The 16,622-nt window shown below is 32.0% G+C and overlaps 3 protein-coding genes across 3 annotated transcripts; all 3 read right to left on the minus strand.

Moving 5' to 3' along the window:
- Positions 1-899: 899 nt before the first annotated feature.
- LOC108733356 (juvenile hormone esterase-like) lies at positions 900-4,695 on the minus strand. Its single transcript, XM_025975942.1, has 8 exons — positions 4,347-4,695; positions 3,421-3,564; positions 3,196-3,355; positions 2,956-3,147; positions 2,704-2,894; positions 2,312-2,638; positions 2,043-2,190; positions 900-1,265 (listed from the first exon to the last, which is right to left on the minus strand). Exons 1-8 carry the CDS (start codon positions 4,599-4,601, stop codon positions 964-966), a joined length of 1,719 nt encoding a protein of 572 aa, XP_025831727.1. The 5' UTR covers positions 4,602-4,695; the 3' UTR covers positions 900-963.
- A 1,195-nt stretch (positions 4,696-5,890) lies between these two features.
- On the minus strand, positions 5,891-11,334 carry LOC112904851 (juvenile hormone esterase-like). The gene is made up of 8 exons (XM_025975944.1): positions 11,070-11,334; positions 9,543-9,677; positions 9,320-9,479; positions 9,071-9,262; positions 8,580-8,770; positions 8,192-8,518; positions 7,467-7,614; positions 5,891-6,277 (listed from the first exon to the last, which is right to left on the minus strand). Exons 1-8 carry the CDS (start codon positions 11,313-11,315, stop codon positions 5,976-5,978), a joined length of 1,701 nt encoding a protein of 566 aa, XP_025831729.1. The 5' UTR covers positions 11,316-11,334; the 3' UTR covers positions 5,891-5,975.
- A 1,409-nt stretch (positions 11,335-12,743) lies between these two features.
- LOC112904850 (juvenile hormone esterase-like) lies at positions 12,744-16,275 on the minus strand. Its single transcript, XM_025975943.1, has 8 exons — positions 16,011-16,275; positions 15,155-15,289; positions 14,932-15,091; positions 14,683-14,874; positions 14,227-14,417; positions 13,839-14,165; positions 13,603-13,750; positions 12,744-13,178 (listed from the first exon to the last, which is right to left on the minus strand). The coding sequence occupies exons 1-8, from the start codon at positions 16,254-16,256 to the stop codon at positions 12,877-12,879; spliced, it is 1,701 nt and encodes a 566-aa protein (XP_025831728.1). The 5' UTR covers positions 16,257-16,275; the 3' UTR covers positions 12,744-12,876.
- Positions 16,276-16,622: the final 347 nt, after the last annotated feature.

Consider the following 16,622-nt stretch of genomic DNA (forward strand, 5'->3'; position numbering starts at 1 on the left):
TCGAAACGTTAAAGAATGTAAAGGGACAATATGGTAACCTATCCGGAACCCAAACTACAGCAATAGCGAAGTTAATTAGCGAAAATAGTATAATTTGTTCATTGCTATCATTCTAAATGCTTCAATGAGTTCAGATTGTTATATGAAATTTATTTTACAATCAGAGCGAAATTAGTTTATTTTATTTTATTGTTTTTTATAACAATTACTGTCTATATGTATACCCTAACTATTACTTTTTGTTTCTGTATTTTTCTCAAAAGAAAGATGCATTTATAGTTTTTTTACTTAACGACGAAACCTTACATACACTTGACTATTGTGTAATATTTACATATATTTTTTTGACTTTTAGTCGAAAATAAATCTAATAATAATAATAATGTTGTGTAGGTTGATAGTTCTTAGACATTTGAAGACCTCAAATTTTATTATTTTTTTTTGTATTTCTAATTTGTCTTTCTATAAAATTGTGACGATTTTAGGTCTCTATTTCTTGACTAGTTTAGGTACATTGCTATTATACTCGCCGACTCTATTGACCACCACCCTTCCTCTGGGTACTTTCATATTCCACAACAATTTTTCATCAAATGTCCATGCAATACAATGACCGTACCTTTCAGAACTGGGCACATTTAATCGTGTTAAGACGTTACTAAAGGTATTACGAAAAGATCCGTTCTATTTTTTCTGAAATGCATTTGATACCGATTCTATCACACTTTTTTGTGTCGTTTCAATAGACGTCTGAACGTTTACCTGGGAAAGGCTTTCTTGTGTGTTGTGCAAGTCCTCCATGAAATTAACTTGGACCCATGTCCAACATTATTGAAGCAAAAGGATCAGTGTAGTCGAAAGGAAGAAGAAGAAATATTAATAGATAGCTCATTTTTTTACTAAAAGTATATTTTTTATAACGTTTTCAATTAATTTTCGAATGTTAGTAATATGTTTATTTATTCAATTTTCTGCTGACTGACGCAGCTCGTCCCAAAACTTTTGTCTATGTATATCTGCATTTACTCCTAATGATAAATTTTCTCCCAATTCCAAAAACGTAAATTCTTCTTCTGAAATTGGATCCCACTTAATATTTATCAAATTTGTCTTCTGTCCAAATGTTGGATCTCCGTATTTTACAAAATTGGCGCACAATTTGACGAACCTTTTTATCGTAAGGTCCTCTACACTGTTTGGAATCACTTCTGGGGCGGTGCGTCCTCCCGAAAATCGATATGAATTGGTATCACCGTGACAGGCCCCTTCAATATAAATTATTAAATTTAGAATTATTAATACATGAAAAGCTCCCTGCAATGGTGTGCAAAGCCAGGGGCCCGGGTTCGGTTCCCGGCGAGGGCATGACAGCAGCAACAATTTTTCCTCGTTAATTTGAGGTTATTTGTAGTGATAAAAATTAACTGACTTTACTGTATTGGAATTAATCCTACAAAAATTCTTCTAAAAGTCTCATTATTAAAGGTGTAGGTATGTTTTGAGCAAGGTTCTATACAAGTGTGAAACGTAGACGGTGCTAGGTACGTTAGAGGAAAAAAAGGTTAAAAGCTCTTAAATTTTTTTTAGGAATCGTGGAAATGGTTAGGTGGTGATCCCTAACAGATAGGGGAGATGAAGATAGAAAATAATTAAGTTTTTAGTCAGTAAATCATTGAAACTACGTCCACACGTGGATTACTATTCACAATTCATTTGGTCTCATCAGCACGCCATAATCAATCTCGATAAACTAAAAATACTCCAGATATGAAAACATGCTTGTATAATCTCGAGTTACTGCACTTTGTCATCATCTTTTGATATTTGCTCCTAATTCAATCTAGTGGTATAACTTTAACTCATTTGTAAAATTCTATCTCATACTTTAATTGTACATAATGAAAATTCTCTAATACCAAAATACTTAATCGCGTGAGTTTCACTATAGAGAGAGAGAGAGTTTACAGTGTATTTGTATAGATGTATAAGTGATTAGCGTAGTATTGTTGTGTATTTTAAGGGCGGAATTGTTAATGGCTTACCGGGTAATGTTATATTGTTACGTTTCTTCGACAAATTGTTTCTACCATCAACGGAGAAACGGTAGAGGTAAACCTTTTCATCTGACACTTTCAGTTGTTCCCTCATGGATTGATACATTGAATTGACAAAATAGGTATCTGATAATAGCTAAAAATAGTTTTTAGATAACAATGCTGAAATATACGTACATAAAGACAGAAATTTTAGCGTTTCAGTCAAAAGCTAAAGGTAATTTTGCGTGTTGTTTTTAGGAAATAGTTATTTTTACCGTGTATGTTACATCAACGTTGTCTTCGGTTGGCTTTTCTCCGTAATAATAAAATTTTGCAATTTGTTCTGCTAATTCCTTTGATTTGGAAGATCCTTGTGGAATTCCCCAATCAAATGGAATCAAATCTTCTATATCTCTTGTAAGATAATTCAACCCGTTCCTTTTAAAAAACATCCCTTCTCTCGAAACATATCCGAACATAGTAGGCATCTTATTATAATTGCCTGATCTAATAATATTAAGTGGATGATCTGATATAAATGCGGTTTCATTAGACGATTTTTCCACTGTTGGTCCAAAGATCGTGGGATCACCAGGAATATACTTAAATGAATTTTAGTACTTTTTAATAGTTTTCATAGATTGAGAGAGTATTTATTGTAACTCACGTTTACTTGCTTTTGAGCGCCTACGACATCCTTGTCAGATAATTTGTATAATTCTTCTACTATCTGCCTTTCACTGTTTTGTGCCATATTCAAAGTTTTGGCTACTTCACGTAGCGACTTTGTTTCTGGCGAAACAATGCTCCATATGGCCAAACCAGTACCACTTTCGATTATTGCTCTTTTGAAGAGGCCTTATAAAAAATAATATTATGAATTAATAATTATTTTTACGTATAATGCAATCTGTAGTACCTGATGCCAAGGGAGATAAAGTAAGTAAATGTGCAGCTGCACCACCAGCACTTTGTCCAACGACGGTGATATTGCCTGGATCACCTCCGAAATATGCAATATTGCTTTTGGTCCACTTTAATGCCATTACCATATCTTTCATTGCAGCATTTCCAGGAATTTCAATATTTGGATCGTCAACTCTTAGAAATCCTAAATTTAGGCATAAGTATTTCAACAATTGTTAATTTTGCAACTTACCAAAGATACCTAGTCGATAATTGAATGTTACAAGTATTATATTTTCTTGTACCAAATAATCTGGACCGAACGATTCGGAATTACCGGAACCTGCTAGAAAGGCGCCACCATGAATCCAGAACATTACCGGTTTTAATTTATTTGCGGAATTATTTGGATCCTGTTGGTGCAGTGCTTAGTCAGTAATTCTAATATTAAATTTTACTTAAAAATAACATTAATTACCTCTGGGGTGTATACATTTATGTAAAGACAATCTTCCGATTCGTTTTCTGCCGGTTCCGCCGAAATAGGCCAATGCTGGAAACATATACTTCTGTGTACGGTTGCATCTCTTATACCTGTCCATGATTCGGGCGGCTGGGGTGCCTAAAGTAATAGTATTATAACAAACAAGTATACTATATAAAAACGAATAGGAATTAAAGTGTTATCTTGTCTTGGAACAAAGTGTTACAAACAGTTTTCTAGGGTACCTTTTAGACAGAAAAAATACTGTTCCCGGGGGATAGAAAAAATTAGTTTAGTGTGGTCGATTTCACACCTTAACTATTCAGTCGATCAACATGAAATTTTTTAGTCACAAAAAATTAATATTATGTGTTTCTCGATGATTTTTGACACGTGTTTAGGCCATCAACGCAAGCGAAGCGGCGGGTAAAATCTAGGATCTTATACATTTTAATTTGTTAACTTCTTTTGTCATGAAATTTTCGTCCCGTATCTATTTCATTTTCTCTGTGTTTACTGTTTTTTGTTAACTAGCAACACTTACTTTTGATTTTGTAGCATTTAACTGTAATTTTTGTTGAAGTGAAACTTCTTTACGCACGGTAGGGTAAGTTTGTCTCATACGAGTTGCTATGTAACGAATTCATGCAACGGATGTCCTCCCTCTACTAGGCCACGTAGTCGAGTTCGTAGTGGGGATCGCTTGAGTCGCGAACGCGCTTCAATGCAACGTTCGTTACAGGCAACTCCGGCATGTATAGTGTAAAATTTAAATTCATAGTGTACAAATAATAATATTAAACCAATTCCTTAACCCCTATCTCGGTATGTTTGTGTGTTTGAAGAAGTTTTACTTCAATAGCGTGTTGTATTTTTTTTTACTAAATATAATTAGATTTAAACAATTAACAACGTATTACCTTAAATCTCAATGTACCCAGTGGTGGTTTTGCGTAAGGGATTCCTTTGAAACTATAATATTTGTTCCCTGTTATGCCAATCTCTTGTTTTCCTCTAAGATTTCCTTGTTCGACATTTACAAATACTTCATTAACTTTATCCGCACGACCAATTAATGGTATAACACACAAAGCAATCACAATAATAAGTAGAAATATTAGATACTTAGTAACATTGTTGAATAGGCACTTTTCTTTTAAAATATTCTTACCCATTTTACCCCGAAGGCGTCAATCAAGCCATTGGTATCGGCTAAACATTTATACTCGGTGGCACTTATGATAAATATAGATAACATACAGATTTTTATGTTTTCTTTTATCGCAATTTGACTTCTCAGTAGCCTTCAATGATTAAAAAAGACAAATACAAAGAGTAGACGTAAAATTGTAGTATTATCAGCAGTAACGATCATGTATATAAATTGATAAAAATTAGTTAAAACATTAAATATGGTATTATATATTATTATCTTCCTGATTCTAAAGTAAGTATTCCATAGGGGCACCAGAAAGAAGCGGTTAAACATCAGTAAAAATACTTACGAATCTTATCTTACAGCTCAGGTGGTTGTGTATTTCATTTTGATTAAAAGATAGAAAGATTGTTAAATGCGTAACGCATAAAGTAGATAATTTATTGTTATTCTACAACGCAAATTTATGAGTTTCAGAAATTACTTCTTTTTATATCGCAAACAAATTATTTATTATTATTTATTTTTTATAAACATTATAGTTTCTAATACTTTAATTGACTCGTGGAAACTTGAAGATTGAGATACACGCTAAATACTACAATATATGTAATTACACTATTTTATTTGTTACTTACCTACAGCTGTTTCGATACACTATACCTTCTTCAACTAATTTAAGTTTGAAATTGAATTAGTCTGAAGAACATTTTTACAATTTACATTCCTCTTAGTTTGTTATAGAAAAAGGAAGTGCTTATCAATTATAGAATAAGCTCGTTTTTCTTTTTGGATTTTCCGTATCCTTTCGTGTTATTAAGATGTTAAAAGATCCGTTCTATTTTTCATGAAATGCGTCTGGTATTACCGATTCTATCACACTTTTTTGTACATTGGCGTAGCAAATGGAGGGCCAGGTGGACCAGGTATAAATAACAAGATAAATCTATTATTGTAGAAATTTCTCCAGAAACTATTGTGATCATACACTTTTAGTTATTGGAAAGTCATCCCTTACACTATGTTTAAGTGGCAAATGCTAATTAATGTTAGGTAGAGTTGAAAATTTGCGCTCCCCTCTAGGAAAAAATCGTTGCTAAGCCAATGTTCAGCAGACGTTTCAACGTTTAGGTTTTCGAAAAGCATTCTTATGTGTTGCGTAAGTCGCTCCATGTAATTAACATGAACCTTTTATATTTAATATTATTGAAGTAAAAGGAACGGTTTAGTTGTAAAAAAGAAGAAAAACCAATAATAATTAGCTAATTTTTATATTAAAAATATATTTTCTGTAACAAAAANTTTTACAGCATTCTATTCCTAACTAATTTTCGAATGTTCTTAACAATTTTATTTACATAATTTGTTCTTAGTTTTCCATAGGCTTATTAATTCAATTTTCTATTGACTGTCGCAGCTCATCCCAAAACGATTGTCTATGCAAATCTGGATTCACCCCCACGGATAAATTTTCACCCAGATCCAAAAACGTAAATTCCTCTTCTGAGATTGGATCCCACTTAATGTTTATCAAATCCGACTTCTCTCCTAATGTTGGGTTCCCATATTTTACAAAATTGGCGCATAATTTGACGAATCTTTTTATTGTCAGGTCCTCTACACTGTTTGGCATCACTTCAAGAGAGACAGTTGTATCCATAAATCGATATAAGTTGTTATCACCGTGACAGACCCCTTCAATATAAATAAATCGATTTGGAATTATTAATACATCGTAAACTCTATTAGTAGAAAGTCACTATAACATAAACAATATTGGAGCTTATAATTCATATATTTGCTACCTCAATTTAACCAAATGCTTTAATACGTTCAATATAAAAGAAAAGAGACGCATATTTACATATTTACTTATTATTTCCTGAGAAAATAATAATATAAGGAAAAGGGTGGAGAAGGATGCAGTTTGTCACCGCTAATACTTTTTACTTTAAGTATATATCGAGTAATATTAATAAGCACGGGACATCATTAGGGACCGATATGTAAGAGCAAAAGATAAAGTTGATTAGATTAGTAGATAAAGTAGTTGTGTTAGGGCGAATGAGGTATTGCTTAAAATAAAATGGAAACGGTATTGATAAAACGGTATTGTATGAAAATAAATAAAAGTAAAACAAAAATACACATACGAAAGGAACGAAAAAGTAGGGAAAGAGCGAATATAAAGATAGGAGACAAAAAAGTAGAAGAAGTGGTCGTTAGTATCTAGGAAGTCAGAAAGCTCAAGTTGGAAGGAGCGTAGAGATATAAAACAAAGGATAGCTCACGATCGAGTCGCCTTCAACAAAAAGGAGTCAGTTCTATGCTCGCGAACGGTTAATTTAGATAAATGCTAAGATTGGTTAAGCGTATGAAGGAGTGGAGGCGCCTGCCCAGACTGTTTTGGATTGACAACCCTATGATGATTATATTTATTTAGCCAGTATTTACGTAGTATTAATCAGATTGGAGTCCTTATTGAGTGAAAATCTAACTATGAAATATTGCTGCTGTAGCTTTTTCCTACGCGGTTCAAGGAAAGCAAAGAAAAAAACATGGATCGAGACAGGAATTTGAACCAATTCTAAAATACTGTCTAAACATGCCATGCCACGCCATTCCATATAATTTTATGTCACACATTAAAGGTGCATGTTTGGCGCGCGGCGCTGTACGAGTGCGAAACATGGACGACCTTATGATGATGAAAAATTTAATTTGTAAAATTTTGTTTCTTTATACCGTTAAGTATTGCTAAACGAAAATTCTTTGTGACAAAAGAAATGATAGGGCACTTGAGTTTCACATTAGACAGTTTACACTGTTTCTGTAGTTCATTGGTATGTTACAATGCATAATTAGGGTGCTACTGTTAGCTTACCGGGTAATGCTATATTATAGATCTTCTTCATTACATTGTTTCTACCATCAACTGAGAAACGATAGAGATAAATTTCTTCATTTGACACTTTTAATTGTTCTCTCATGGATTGAAACATTGAATTGATAAAATGGGTATCTGTTAATAGCTGAAAATATAAATAATGAGAGAATATTCGACGTTTCAGAAATTAAAGCCAAAAGTCAAGAGAAATTTTAAATTATTTTACCACGTATGTTATATCAACGTTGTCCTCGGTTGGCTTTTCTCCATTGTAGTAAAACTTTGCAATTTGTTCTGCTAATTCCTTTGATTTTGAAGATCCTTTTGGAATTCTCCAATCAAATGGAATAAAGTCTTCTATATCTCTTGTAAGAAAGTTTAACCCGCTTGTTTTAAACAACATCCCTTCTCTCGAAACATATCCAAATATGGTAGGGACCTTATTATAATTTCCTGATCTAATAATATTGAGTGGATGATCTAATATGAATGCCGCTTCATTTGACAATTTTTCAACTGTTGGTCCGAAGATCATTGGATTACCAGGAATGTACTTGAATTAATATTGGTACATTTAGTTTTCATAGATTGAGAGAGTATTTACTGTAACTCACGTTTACTTGTTTTTGAACNGTTAATAGCTGAAAATATAAATAATGAGAGAATATTCGACGTTTCAGAAATTAAAGCCAAAAGTCAAGAGAAATTTTAAATTATTTTACCACGTATGTTATATCAACGTTGTCCTCGGTTGGCTTTTCTCCATTGTAGTAAAATTTTGCAATTTGTTCTGCTAATTCCTTTGATTTTGGAGATCCTTTTGGAATTCTCCAATCAAATGGAATAAAGTCTTCTATATCTCTTGTAAGGAAGTTTAACCCGCTTGTTTTAAACAACATCCCTTCCCTCGAAACATATCCAAATATAGTAGGTACCTTATTATAATTTCCTGATCTAATAATATTGAGTGGATGATCTAATATAAATGCCGCTTCATTTGACAATTTTTCAACTGTTGGTCCGAAGATCATTGGATTACCAGGAATGTACTTGAATTAATATTGGTACATTTAGTTTTCATAGATTGAGAGAGTATTTACTGTAACTCACGTTTACTTGTTTTTGAACGCCTATAACTTCTTCGGCAGATAAAAGGTATAGCTCTTCTACTATCTGCCTTTCACTTTTGTGTGCCACATTTAAACTTTTGGCTATTTCATGTACTGGATTTATTTCTGGCAAAACAGTGCTCCACATGGCCAGACCAGTACCACTTTCGATGATTGCTCTCTGGAAGAGACCTTAAAAAAAATAAGATTATTGAGTGGTAATAATTGAGTGGTAATAATCCTTAATTATTAGTGTGGTACGCGGTACTTTCTGGGGAAGGGTAGGAGTTTGGTGATGGTATTATGGGTTGCACTGAGCTTTAAATGTGCCTGGCTTTTTAAACGACTTTTAGGTTTCTAAACATTTTGTGAAAAATTGGATTTGTATTGTTTATTCCCGTCATACTTATATTAATTGTTATTAAAGTTTATCAATTTGTTTTTATAAGGGTACTCAGTGTAAGGAAATGTAACTGTTGTAATCTGTATTACCTCTTGTTAACGGAGATAATGTTAGTAAGTGCGTTGCTGCACCACCAGCACTTAGTCCAGCAATGGTGATGTTGTCTGGATCACCTCCAAAATTTAATATATTGTCTTTGGTCCATTTTAATGCCATTACCATATCTTTCATTGCAGCATTTCCAGGAATTCCAATAGTTGGATCGTCAACTCTTAGAAATCCTAAATGTTATTCGTTTAGGCGAAAGTGTTTTAACAATTGTTAATTTTGTAATTTACCAAAGATACCCAGCCGATAATTGTAAGTTACAAGTATTATATTTTCTTGTACCAAGTAATCAGGACCGAACATGTCAGAATTACCGGATCCTGTTTCGAAGCCGCCACCATGAGTCCAAAACATTACTGGTTTTAGTTTATTCGCGGAATAATTTGGATCCTGTGGATAAATGTTTGATCATTAATTCTTATACTGAATTTTATATAATGATGCATTGGTTACCTCTGGGGTGTACACGTTTATGTAAAGACAATCTTCTGATTCGTTTTCTAATATAAAATTCAATTGTTGGATACATCTGCTTCTATGTACGGTTGCATCTCTCACACCAGTCCATGATTCGGGTGGCTGAGGTGCCTACAAAAATAACAAGTATTGTAACAAACAAATAAATTCTATAAAAGATATAGAAATATAAAGTGTAATCAGTACATACATTAACCTTTATTTGCATCTTTTATCTAATCGTAAGAACAAAATGCTACAAACTGTTTTTTATTATAACAAACATTTACAAAAACTTAAGATCGAGTAGTTCTCCTATATTAATGGGATTATACAAATCTTAACTGTGCATGATTGAAATCATTTTTTGACATACCTAAACATGTCTTCTTTTATTAAAGTACTAATTTCTCTTTCAAGATATATGGGATGTATTATATCGAAGTTTGATATTTTATTAATATTACATCTCAACCATTTGTCCTCTTAGTTCCAATACTTTCTTCATTTAACCTATTCTTGATGCTACTTTAGGTTTTTTGGTGGAATTAAACACACTTTGCAAAAGTAAAATTACTGAATAAAACACAATTAAAACTTAACAAATTTAATTAACGATCGCTGAAGGATGAAGTAGAACAGTTGAATAATAGATCGGAAGTGTTAGTAGTCTTGAAAATAAATTTTAACGAAGATTAAAAGGGTGGAGCTAGAAGTATTTTAACTAAAGTAGGGATCGAATCAGAAGAGAATGAAACTTGGAAAGAGTGATTAGATGAAATACTAAGAAAAAGATTTCGCCCCAATGTACCTAGAAACCCAATATTAAAATGCAATTAAGAAGTAATAAGAATTATACAGCTCATGCTGTTAGTAAACGAAATTAAAATGTTAAGGGATTAGTGGAAAGTACAAGTAGTAAAGTAATTTGTAGAGAGAATAATAGAAAGGTACAGATACAAAAGGTTTTGAGAAGATACATTTGAAAGCATATTTACATAATAACAATAGGAAATATTTACAAAAGAAAGAATTGAATTATACGTTACAATATTGAGTTGGGAAAAATATCAATATATCAAATATCAAAAATATATAAGTGATATCATATCGTAACAAAAATATATGTGGCAAATATGTGTAGCCACACTACCTTTAGTTTTTATATATGTCTGCTCTTAAGAAATTACAACATGGCATTACATGGTTCTTCATTCACTTCACGTATCCTACATAATTTTTTTGCTACTTTCTTACTAATATCTACTTTGTCTTCATTGATTTGCTGTTCTAAACAAATTACCATTTTTATGTCCTTTATTCTTGCTTATTTTAAGATATTCTGTAATGTCTACTGGTCCCTATTTTTCTAAATTTCGTATTTTTTTCTTTTACTTATTTTTCACTTAATTCTTTTCTGTCTATGATTTCGTAGCATTGACCTCCAAACTTTTTTTTTTACTAAATGCAAATACTAAACAATTTTTGTTTACAATTACGTACAAACAATTAACAACGTATTACCTTAAATCTCAGTGTACCCAAAGGTGGTTTTGCGTAAGGAATTCCTTTGAAACTGTAGTATTTGTCCCCTGTGACACCAGTTTGTTGTTTACCTCGAAGAGTTCCTTGTTTAATATTTACAATTATTTCATCAACTTCATTCCCACTGCAAATTAGTGGTGTAGCACACAAACCAATCGCAATTATTAGAAATAAATGCATGATAATGTTGAATATGTCAGAATATTTTAAAATAATCTTAGCCATTTTGCCCCAAAGACGACGACCTCTTACTTATTAATGGAATACAAATCAATTGTAACAGTCAAATATTTATACCCGGTGGTACTTGTAGAAGCATATGATTAACTCAGATAACATTCAAGATTTTTATGTTTTCCGTTTATCGCTCTTGATCAAACATATTAACATCTCATTAGGCTTCCATGGTTAGAAGAGAGAAAGACAAAACGACGGTTGCAATATGTTGTACTATTATCAATTACAACTATCATTAATATTAATTGATAAAAATTAGTCAAAACACTAAGCGTAATATTATATTATCTTCCTGGTTCTTATGTAAGTATTCCATAGAGGCTTCTTTGTGATATAACGGAGCGGTGGTTGCGTATTTCATTTTCATTGAAAGATTGAAAGATTGTTAAATGCGTAAAGCATAAAGTAGATAATTTATTGTTGTTCTACAACGCAAATGTATGAGTTTCAGAAATTACTCACTTCTTTTCATATCGCAAACAAAATTTTTTTTATAAAAATTATCGTCTCTAATACTTTCATTGATTAGTGGAAACTTGAAGATTGGGATACAAGCTAAATACTACAATATATGTAATAAAAATCAAACGTTAGTAATTTACAGTATTTTATTAGTACTTTTATTTGTTACTTACAACTGTTTCTTTACACTGTACTTTCTTCAACTAATTTAAGTTTGAAATTAAATTAGTCTGAAGAACATTTTTATATTTTTTATTCATCCCAAATTATAGAAAAAGCAAGTGTTTATTAATTATGGAGTAAGCTCCTTTAATGTTTTCTTTTTTAATTTCCGCTATCCTTTCTTAACATTGTTGCAATTTTTGGGCCTTCATTTCTTGACTAGTTTAGGTGTATTGCCAACTCTATTGATCACCACCCTTGCTCTCGAGACTTTCATATTCATCTTACAATACAATAATAACCGAAAACACATCAGAACTTGGCACATTAATCGTGTTATTAAGATGTTAAAAGATCCGTTTTATTTTTTTTTGAAATGCGACTAGTATTACCGATTCTATCACACTTTTTTGTGCTGTTTTAACAGCATTGGCGTAGCAAATGAGGGGCCAGGTGGACCAGGTATAAATAACAAGATAAATCTACAATAATTTTCATATATATGTATTCCTTTTTGTGAAATTTCTCCAGAAACTATTGTGATCATACTGTTTTAGTTATTGGAAAGCTATCCCTTATGTTAATGTTAGACAGAGTTGAAAATTTGAGCCCCCTCTAGGAGAAATATCGTTGCTACGCCTATGTTGAACAGACGTTTCAACGCTTAGCTTTTGGAAAGGCATTCTTATAAGTTGCGTAAATTCCTTCATGTGATTGACATGAACCTTTTATATTTAACATTATTGAAGCAAAAGGAACGGTTTAGTTGTAAGAAAGAAAACAATAATCAGCTGATTTTTATACTAAAAATATATTTTCTATAACAAAAACGGCTTTTACAGCATTCTATTCCTAACTAATTTTCGAATGTTCTTAACAATTTTATTTACATAATTTGTTCTTAGTTTTCCATAGGCTTATTAATTCAATTTTCTATTGACTGTCGCAGCTCATCCCAAAACGATTGTCTATGCAAATCTGGATTCACCCCCACGGATAAATTTTCACCCAGATCCAAAAACGTAAATTCCTCTTCTGAGATTGGATCCCACTTAATGTTTATCAAATCCGACTTCTCTCCTAATGTTGGGTTCCCATATTTTACAAAATTGGCGCATAATTTGACGAATCTTTTTATTGTCAGGTCCTCTACACTGTTTGGCATCACTTCAAGAGAGACAGTTGTATCCATAAATCGATATAAGTTGTTATCACCGTGACAGACCCCTTCAATATAAATAAATCGATTTGGAATTATTAATACATCGTAAACTCTATTAGTAGAAAGTCACTATAACATAAACAATATTGGAGCTTATAACTCATATATTTGCTACATCAATTTAACCAAATGCCTTAATACGTACAGTATAAGAGAAAAGAGATGCGTATTCATATATTTACTTATTATTTCTTGAGGGGTAGATATAAGGAAAGGGGTGGATAAGGATTCAGTTTGTCACCGCTAATACTTTTTACTGTAGATAAGTATATATCGAGTAATATTAATGAGGACAGGACATCATTAGGGACCGATATGTAAGAGCAAAAGATAAAGAAGATTAGATTAGTAGATAATGTAGTTGTGTTAGCATCAAGCAATGGCGTATGTATGAGAAATTGCATAACTAGGGTGGAACTGTTAACTTACCGGGTAATTCTATATTATACATCTTCTTCACTAAATTGTTTCTACCATCAACTGAGAAACGGTAGAGATAAATTTCTTCATTTGACACTTTTAGTTGTTCTCTCATGGTTTGAAATATTGAATTAATAAAATGGGTATCTGATAATAGCTAAAAATAGTCCATACGTCATAATATTAAATCATATGTATAATATGTTGAGAGAATATTCGGCGTTTCGGAAATTAAATTATTTTACCGTGTATGTTATATCAACATTGTCCAGAGTTGGCTTTTCTCCTTTGTAGTAAAATTTTGCAATTTGTTCTGCTAATTCCTTTGATTTTGAAGATCCTTTTGGAATTCTCCATGCAAATGGAATAAAGTCTTCTATATCTCTTATAAGAAAGTTCAACCCGCTTGATCTAAAGAACATCCCTTCTCTCGAAACATATCCGAATAGAATAGGCACCTTATTATAATTTCCTGATCTAATAATATTGAGTGGATGATCTAATATAAATGCCGTTTCATTAGACGATTTTTCAACTGTTGGGCCGAAAATCATTGGATTACCAGGAATGTACTTAAATTAAAATTGGTACATTTAGTTTTCATAGATTGACAGAGTATTTACTGTAACTCACGTTTACTCGTATTTGAGCAGCTATGACATCCTTGGCAGATAATTTGTGTAGTTTTTCTACTATCTGCTTTTCACTTTTGTGGGACATATTTAAACTTTTGGCTACTTCATTTAGTGGATTAGTTTCTGGCAAAACAATGCTCCATATGGCCAGAGCACTACCACTTTCTATTATTGCTCTTTTGAAGAAACCTTACAAAAAAAAAATAAGAACGATACCTTCTGGGGAAAGCTAGGAGTTTGGTGAGGGGTACTGGGCTTTTATTGCGCCTGGCTTTTTAAACGACTTTTAGGTTTCTAAACGTTTTGTGAAATATTGGGTTTTTACTGTTTATTCGCAGTCATGTTTATATGGATCGCTGAACGTACATCTATTATTTGTTATTGAAGTTTATCAATTTTTTTTTTGATAAAGCTACTCAATGTAAGGAAATGTAACTGTTATAATCAGTTTTACCTCTTGTTAACGGAGATAATGTTAGTAAGTTCGTTGCTGCACCACCAGCACTTAGTCCAGCAATGGTGATATTGTCTGGATCACCTCCAAAATTTAAAATATTGTCTTTGGTCCATTTTAATGCCATTACCATATCTTTCATCGCAGCATTTCCAGGAATTCCAATAGTTGGATCGTCAACTCTTAGAAATCCTAAACGTTATTTGTTGTTGCGAAAGTGTTTTAACAATTGTTAATTTTGTAATTTACCAAAGATACCCAGCCGATAATTGTAAGTTACAAGTATTATATTTTCTTGTACCAAGTAATCAGGACCGAACATGTCAGAATTACCGGACCCTGTTTCGAAGCCGCCGCCATGTGTCCAAAACATTACTGGTTTTAGTTTATTCGCGGAATAATTTGGATCCTGTGGATAAATGTTTGATCATTAATTCTTATACTGAATTTTATGTAATGATGCATTAGTTACCTCTGGGGTGTACACGTTTATGTAAAGACAATCTTCTGATTCTTTCGCTGAATTGAAATTCAATTGTTGAATACATCTGTTTCTATGTTCTGTTGCATCTCTCACACCGTTCCAAGATTTGGGTGGCTGAGGTGCCTACAAAAATAACAAGTATTATAACACACAAATAAATTCTATAAAAGACATAGAAATATAAAGTGTAATCAGTACATACATTAAGCTTTCTTTGCATCTTTTATCTAATCGTAAGGACAAAATGCTACAAACTGTTTTTTGTTTATTATAACAAACATTTACAAAAACTTGAGATCAAGGTTCTCCTATATTATTGGGATTCTACAAATCCTGACTGTGCATTATAGAAATAATTTCTTGACATACCTAAACATTTCTTTTTTTATTAAAATACTGGTTTCCCTTTCAGGATATGGGATGTTTTATATCGAAACACGATATTTTATTATTTTTTCTTAACCTTTTGTTCTCTTAGTTCCAATACTTTTTTCATCTAACCTATTTTTGATGCTACCTTTAGTTTTTCTACATGTTCGTCTGTTCTTAATAAATTACATCATGACATTACATGTTCTGGTATTGTTCCATTCATTTAACCTATCCTATATAATTTATTACTACTTTCTTGCTAATATTTACTTTGTTTCCAATCATTTACTTTCTGAATAAGTTGCAATTTTTATGTCCTTAGTTATTGCTTTTTTCAAAATATTCTACATCTTTTACTTAATTCCTTTCTGTCTACGATTTCATAGCATTTAATTTTAAACTTCTTTTTTACAAAATGTAAATACTAAACAATTTTTGTTTACTTACATACAAACAATTAACAACGTATTACCTTAAATCTTAGTCTGCCCAATGGTGGTTTTGCGTAAGGAATTCCTTTGAAACTGTAATATTTGTCCCCTGTGACACCAGTTTGTTGTTTACCTCGAAGAGTTCCTTGTTTAATATTTACAATTATTTCATCAACTTCATTCCCACTGCAAATGAGTGGTGTAGCACACAAACCAATCGCAATTATTAGAAATAAATGCATGATAATGTTGAATATGTCAGAATATTTTAAAATAATCTTAGCCATTTTACCCCAAAGACGACGACCTCTTACTTATTAATGGAATACAAATCAATTGTAACAGTCAAATATTTATACCCGGTGGTACTTGTAGAAGCATATGATTAACTCAGATAACATTCAAGATTTTTATGTTTTCCGTTTATCGCTCTTGATCAAACATATTAACATCTCATTAGGCTTCCATGGTTAGAAGAGAGAAAGACAAAACGACGGTTGCGATATGTTGTACTATTATCAATTACAACTATCATTAATATTAATTGATAAAAATTAGTCAAAACACTAAGCGTAATGTTATATTATCTTCCTGGTTCTTATGTAAGTATTCCATAGAGGCTTCTTTGTGATATAACGGAGCGGTGGTTGCGT

This window comes from Agrilus planipennis, unplaced genomic scaffold, assembly GCF_000699045.2.
Source record: "Agrilus planipennis isolate EAB-ADULT unplaced genomic scaffold, Apla_2.0 scaffold12, whole genome shotgun sequence".
NCBI classification, from domain to species: domain Eukaryota; kingdom Metazoa; phylum Arthropoda; class Insecta; order Coleoptera; family Buprestidae; genus Agrilus; species Agrilus planipennis.